The following is a 7375-nucleotide window of genomic DNA, read 5'->3' on the forward strand; positions in this document are numbered from 1 at the left end:
ATGAAATTGAGATTTTTACTGTTACAGGAAACTCAGACAAAATCACGATATGAATTTACCTGTGGATTGTATATCATAAGGCTGGTGGCAGATCCCAGCAACATACACACACTAAAAAATAATATAATTTCATTAAAATCATCTATACATTGTTCCTTTCTTTTTTGTTTTTAATACAATATTTGTTTAAGAATAAAGAATAAAAATATATAATAATTTATACATTTACATGAGAAGCAAAATCATTTAAGATATTAAGTTTTTTTTCAGAAAAAAAATGTATAAAAAAGAAATGCATTTATTTCTTAAAACAAGGAAAATATCTAACAGTGGGGTATGAAAAATGATCTTATTTCTCACCCCTTTGGAAGATTTTGTTTTTGCTTTTTTTGCTTTAAACGTAAAGTTACTGAATTTTTGAAAACTAAGTATTGTTATCTTGTGTGATTTTGCTTCTCAAGTACATGAATCTCTGGCTGTTTTCGGAAATCCCAGTCACTATTATAAAATAAATCACAAATACTTTTATTTGTTATTCGTTTAACTTTTATTTTGAAAATCCGAGTCATGACGTCATAGGGGTTGTCCCACCAACCATTGTAGGTTTTATCTCGCATCTATTTTTATCTGACACATTGTCGGTAACGAACCAACTTGTCGTTTTAAACCACGTTTTAGCGGTCTTGGTTAAAAATAGTCATAAGTACTGTTACATAGAAAATTAAAGTCGATATTAACGAACCTTACACGGGTTTTACTCTAGTAATCTACGCGATAAAGTGTTAGAAGCGTCTCGTTCTTAGTCTCTTTGAATCTAACGTAAACCTTCTGTCAGCTAACATGGACCAACTTGAAGTAACTACAAAAGAAACCAAGGTGAGATTTCCGAACAGTTTGATGTCACATTCTCTGACTGTCGAACTATGTGGACAAAAATATGAGTTGGTTTTGTACAAGGCCTATCTATCAAGCATTATACAACAGAAGGGTGAGTAAACCGGAGACTGGTCTAAACTGGTCGTGATGACTCAACTCTGACAGCTGAATAGAGTTAACACTGGTGAACTTTACCCAGTTAGAACGTGTTTGAATAGAATAGAATAGAATAATAAGGTAGTTTTATCATGTGCAAATGTTTATGGGTGAGGTTAACTTAAGCATGTGGACTTTGAGACTTCTGATCTGGGATTAAGTCATCGTTTTATAGGTTTAAGTAGGCCAAATAAATATTGCAATACTTAAAAACAAGTTATTTTAGTATTACGTATACCTATACCCATTAAAGTATTAAGAGTTTGCGTTTTAACATTTTCAGTGTTTTTTTTTTTTTTAGTTTGTGCTTTTGTCATTCTTAGTTTTCTATTAATATTTCTATTATTATTTTTAACATTTATTTAAAGTTTTAGTAATTTGAATTCTTAAATTTAACATCTATTTCAGTTAGGCAACATTTCTAATTTTCATTTAAGTTTGTTAATGTAGTATCTCTGTTTTAATTGATTACAGCTTTATTTCAGTTACTAAAATAATCTACAAAAATATTTTGTTTTTACATATAGTTCATATTTCTGTTAATGTAAAATATTAACAAAATCTATATTTCAAATCTTTCTATTTGACTGATTAAATGTGAGACGGTGCTTATTGATGAGGTTATTAAAGGGATAGTCCATCCAAAAATACTACTTTTTATAGAATACTTTCAAGTTTAAATTCTGTTATATTTAAGTAATGAGAACCAAAACTGTTTGTTTACCAATATTCTTCAAAATATCTTCTCTTACATTCAACAGAAGAAATAAAATCAAAGTTTGGAAAAGGGTTGGAAAGAGGTGGAAAATTTCCAAAAAGTGCCAAAAAAAAAAGAATAAAACAATTCTGTTTTCTAATTTTACTGGAATTTTTCCAAATTTTTGCAACCCTTGTTTAGAATAACATGAGGGTGAGTAAATATGGGCACATGTGACAGGACTTTTATTCTGCTTGTCAACTGTAGATGGTGGTAATTGTTGGAATGTGAGCCTTCCCTCTGCAGATAGTGTATCAGCCGTTCGTGTCTGTTTTGTGTTATTCTTCCAGAGCCCATGGGGCGCTCCTGTCCTGGCACCAGCGCCCTGCTCTCTGGCTGATGTGATGAGTGAGCAACTGGCCCGACAGCTGCATGAGGAGGGCAGCTCTTTCCCAGAAATCCCAGAGTCAGTCTCAAACTCAAACAGTATCAAAATATTAGCACTGTTACAAGTCTAGTAGTGGAGTACTTCTATATATAGAAACAATAGCAATATATGACGTAGTCTCTTTGGAAATGGCATTTTTAGCACTTATTGTACATTGACGTTATTTTCTTTAATTGTTTAAAGGAAATATGTCATGAATTCTGAAGGCAAAAACATCTTTTGTATCCATTTCCTTGTATTATTTTCAGTACCGATCTGGACCTGACCTGCGCTCCTGAAGCAGACACGTCCAGCGACCTGATTCTGGCCCAGATGCTTCAGATGGAGTTCGATCGCGAGTTTGATACGCAGCTGCGCAGGGAGGAGAGGAAGTTTAACGGAGACAGCAAAGGTAAAACAAAAACATTCAATTTAAAATAATCTGTGTTTTCATCTGTTGGACTTTGAATCAGTGTATGTGTGTGTGTGTATATATATATAAAGTTTGGTTTAACTTGACTATAATGTGACAAAAACCTTAGTTATGTTTGCAGAAAAATTAAAGGAATTGTCAAATTTGTATTTATTTTTTTTAAGATCGATTGTTAATGTTTTATTTCTTAATTTCTTTACCAGCATTTTTGCTTATACATTTTTTTTTAAATATTTTATCAATATTTAATTAAATTTAATTAAACATTTCATTTGGCTCTATCATTATATATATATATTTTTTTTTATTTTTTTATAAATTATTAAAATGTAAATAGTATTATACTGCTTTTTGATTATTGAAAGTTTATTAGACCATTAAAATGGAAAATCCTAAATTTTGGAAAAATAAAGCAGATTTTAATAGGACCATATAAGTTTAATTTTTATGTAATTTAATCATTAAAAAATGCAATCCGGAGAAATTAAATGGGCTGGGGTGGGGGCTGAATCTAGAAAAAATCAAAAGCATACATACATAATATAGCATGCATACATAAACAAACAAAAATGCATACATAAAATTTTATTTATTTATGCATGCATGTACAAAACTATTAATTAATTAATTAAATTTCTAGTCTCCATATCCTTTGAGAACTACCGGATGGTTCATCCGTATGAGGACAGTGACAGCTCTGAAGATGAGGTTGATTGGCAGGACACTCGCCATGACCCCTACAGAGCTGGTGAGCTTGTTTGTGCTACACAGAAAATCATTTTTTAATGTGCCCTTAGCAGTTAATATTTTGTTACCTGACTACATTTGATTAACTTACTCAGACAAACCAACAACGACCCCTAAAAAGGGATTTGTTGGAAAGGGCAAGAACATCACCACCAAACATGATGAGGAAGTCTGTGGACGAAAGAACACGGCACGCATGGACAATGTTAGGCTTGTTCACACATTATCTTAAATGACATGTTAAATTGTTGTTTCAGTTGTAATCGTTTCACTCTCTGAATGATTCTATGCAGTTTGCTCCGGAGGTGCAGGTGGGAGACGGGATCGGCATGGACCTGAAGCTCTCCAACCAAGTGTACAACGCTCTGAAACGCCACTGTGACACCGAGCAGCGCCGCAGCGCTCGACTTCATGAGAAGAAGGAGCACTCTACTGCTGTGAGTCCCTTTCCCTTTTAGGAGCCCAACCAATTCTTTATGAATCATTTTGTTTTATTGTTTTTATTTTATTTCATACAATTCTAAGGGTTTTTTAGACTTCTTAAACTGTAGAAGAAAAATAAAGTAAAGAGCCCATCCATATTTTATTTTATTTTATTGTTGAGCTTATTTTAATTTAATGTAGGGATTTTCAGACTTATCCAACTGTAGGAGAAATGTAAAGAGCCCAACCCATTTTTTTTATTTATTATTTAATTTTATTTAGTGCTGTCAAACATTTAATTGCAATAAATCGCATCCAAAATAAGTTTTTGTATACACAATATATGTGTATTGTGTATAATTACTATGTATATATAAATAGACACACATACAGTATATATTCAGAAAAATGTGCATGTATATACATTTATATATTTATATTCTTATATTTTATATTATATATATATAATAGTATATATTTAATATATATATATATATATATATATATATATATATATATATATATATATATATATATTAAATATATATATATATATATATATTAAATATATATATATATATATATATATATATATTTAATATATAAACATATTTGTCTTAGATATATACATGCATGTGTTTGTATTTATTTATACATAATAAATACACATATATTATGTAAACAAAAACTTTTATTTTGGATACGATTAATCATGATTAACAGTTTGACAGCACTAATTTAATTTAATTTTTGTTTTTCATTTTAGTTTATTTTCTTTTTTTATTTTAGGGGGTTTTAGACTCAAAGTAATGTATTGCAAAGAGCCCAACTCAGTTGTTATTTATAGATTTATAAATAAATTTATTTTATTTACATTTTATTTTAGTTTATTTTGATTGATTTTATTTGAGGGGTTTTCAGGCTCCACAAACTGAGAAGAAATATAATGTCAAAAAATCATTCATTATTTTATCTTGTTTTATTTTATTTGTTTCATTTGTTTTATATTTTAATTAATTTAATTGTATTCAAACAGTAGAAGAAATGCAATGTAAAGAGCCCAACCCATAATTTATTTTAGTTTAGTTTTTTTTTTTGTTTCATGTATTTTATGGGTTTTCAGACTCAACCAACTGTAGAATAAATGTAATGTAAAGCATTTAAAAATAATAATAATAATTTTTGAGTTTGAGACTCAACAAACTGTCAAAGAAATGTAATGCATCCACTTGTATGTGCTGACTGTACATTTCATGTCCTCTTTTTCTCAGGAACAAGCTGTGGACCCCAGGACCAGACTGCTCATGTACAAAATGGTGAATGCTAGGATACTGGAGAACATCAATGGCTGCATCAGCACAGGAAAAGAGTCGGTGGTTTTCCACGCTAATGGAGGGAGGTGTGTGCAACTCGCTTAAGTATTGCAATTAATGCTAAAGTGTGCATTAATTATGCAGTGTTAATCTCAATGTGTCTCATGCAGCTTTGAAGAGAAGATTGTTCCAGAAGAGTGTGTCCTCAAAGTTTTCAAGACCACCCTGAATGAGTTTAAGAACCGGGACAAATATATCAAGGACGACTACCGCTTCAAAGACCGCTTCAGCAAGCTCAATCCTCGCAAAATTATCCACCTGTGGGCTGAGAAGGAGATGCACAACCTCACCAGGTGATAAACAGATTCATTTAACTGTATAAGACAAGTATTTGACATTTAATAGGACTGATTTAATAAATGCCATATGGAAATTAAGATGACACTACAACATATTACGGTTTCCTCTACTTTTTCATGCCATTCCACCCCTCTTGCACACACTAATGTATGTGTGTAGGATAAAGAAAGCAGGGATCCCGTGTCCGGAGGTGGTGATTCTGAAGAAGCATATCCTTGTGATGTCATTCATTGGAAAAGACCATGTTCCTGCACCTAAACTGAAGGATGCTATTCTGAGTTCTGAGGATATGAAGAAAGCATACTACCAAGTGCTAAACGTGAGTGTACTGGAATACTCCCAACAATCTTTGCTATTGTTAAATGGAAATTGGGTAAAAAAAATAAGAAATTATATTTTGTGTCCGTACAGGATTTGTGTTACTTTATTATAGTGCTTACTTGTCATAAAATAAAATAAGTCTTATTTCTGTTTTAATTTTAGGGTGTAATTTGACTTTGATATTTGCTCTTGATATTCTCACCTCTTGTTCTCGGTCTCACAGATGATGCAGCGTCTGTATCAAGACTGTAACCTGGTACATGCTGATTTGAGTGAATACAACATGCTCTGGCATGATGGACAGGTTTGTATTAAGCCAGTTAAAACAATCTTCGTAGCACTTCTTTTTCAATTCTGCGGAAAAAGCAATGCTAGTCATGTGTTTATCAACTAAACTACCGTTAAAAACTTAAAGCCTCTCCTGCTCACCAAGTCTGCATTTATTTGTTCAAACATGCCTTAAAAACAGAAATATTGTGATATATTATTACAATTTAAAACAACTATATATTTTAAAAAATATATTTTTATTCCTATGACACCTTAAATTTATTTGTATGAATTTGTTTCCCTTATGAAGGTGTGGTTCATTGACGTGAGTCAGTCCATAGAGCCCACTCACCCTCACGGTCTGGAGTTCTTGTTCAGAGACTGCAGGAATGTGGCCACAGTAAGTGTCCGAACTATCTTGTGGTGTAATAAAGAGCTCTGTAATGGCTCTAAAGCAAGGTTGCGATCACTAATGAATGTTTTCTTCTCTCCAGTTTTTCCAGAAAGCAGGTGTGGCTGAAGCTCTCAATGTATTCGAGCTGTTCAACACCGTGTCTGGACTGCAGATCAACAGTGATAACGAGGCTGATTTCTTAGCCCGGGTCTGAATTTCAAACATTTTTTAAGATCCAACTGATATTTAAAACTCGGATGTTAAAAATCAGTCGTGTCGTATGTTTTTACAGATTGAAGCCCTGGAGAAAAGAAATGAAGATCATGTGCAGAAATCCAGCAAGAAAATCTTCATGGACACCAGTGAAGGCAGCCCACCCCAATTAAACACTGATGATGATGATGATGATGATGATTAACACAAGCACAATAGTTATTTGAAAAATAAAGGAGAGAAAATCCCTCCATTCACAAATAAGTTGTGGAATTGGACGAAAGCCATGTCCATGTGACATACTCACGCCGTCCTTCTGCTGTTGACGCGTTTGCTCGGTGTTGAAAGTGACACATGATCATTCAAGACATCGAGCATAACCTGTCATTTTTTAGCAGACCATTTTGGAAGATGGTCAAAAACAGAAAAAAATAAAACTATAACTATAAAGACACATGTAGAATTTAGTTAGAATTGTGTAGTGTTAAAAATGTGTCTCCTTCCACAATGAGAGCAAGCAGAGAATGAAGATCTGAGGATCTCTGAATGCTCTGAATTTGTGTGTGGATTTCATCTTTGATGATGAGCAGAACTCAGGACATTGATCCAAACTGTTCATCATTAAAAAAAACAAAACCGACAGCCTGGGTTTTAATGTGAAATCATTTTACTTCTAAGATGACTATTGTAGATTTGTGGTTTTGTAAAATCAGGTCAAGAATCAAATAAAACTCTTTAAATGGCA

The 7375-nt window shown here is 32.4% G+C and overlaps 1 protein-coding gene across 1 annotated transcript; it reads left to right on the forward strand.

Annotated features, from left to right (window-relative positions):
- The first annotated feature begins 583 nt into the window (after positions 1-583).
- Positions 584-7375, forward strand: LOC132116307 (serine/threonine-protein kinase RIO3-like). The gene is made up of 13 exons (XM_059525094.1): positions 584-876; positions 2080-2195; positions 2426-2568; positions 3230-3337; positions 3432-3541; positions 3630-3773; positions 5031-5158; positions 5243-5425; positions 5592-5751; positions 5977-6057; positions 6334-6423; positions 6518-6625; positions 6710-7375. The coding sequence occupies exons 1-13, from the start codon at positions 841-843 to the stop codon at positions 6833-6835; spliced, it is 1533 nt and encodes a 510-aa protein (XP_059381077.1). The 5' UTR covers positions 584-840; the 3' UTR covers positions 6836-7375.

This window comes from Carassius carassius, chromosome 35 (genome assembly GCF_963082965.1).
Source record: "Carassius carassius chromosome 35, fCarCar2.1, whole genome shotgun sequence".
Classification (NCBI taxonomy): Eukaryota; Metazoa; Chordata; class Actinopteri; order Cypriniformes; family Cyprinidae; genus Carassius; species Carassius carassius.

Coding starts and splice junctions, on each gene's coding strand:
- LOC132116307 (XM_059525094.1), top strand. CDS start 841: ATGGACCAACTTGAAGTAACTACAAAAGAAACCAAG. Junction 2,196..2,425: donor TCTTTCCCAGAAATCCCAGA/GTCAGTCTCAAA, acceptor TATTATTTTCAG/TACCGATCTGGACCTGACCT. Junction 5,426..5,591: donor GAGATGCACAACCTCACCAG/GTGATAAACAGA, acceptor GTATGTGTGTAG/GATAAAGAAAGCAGGGATCC.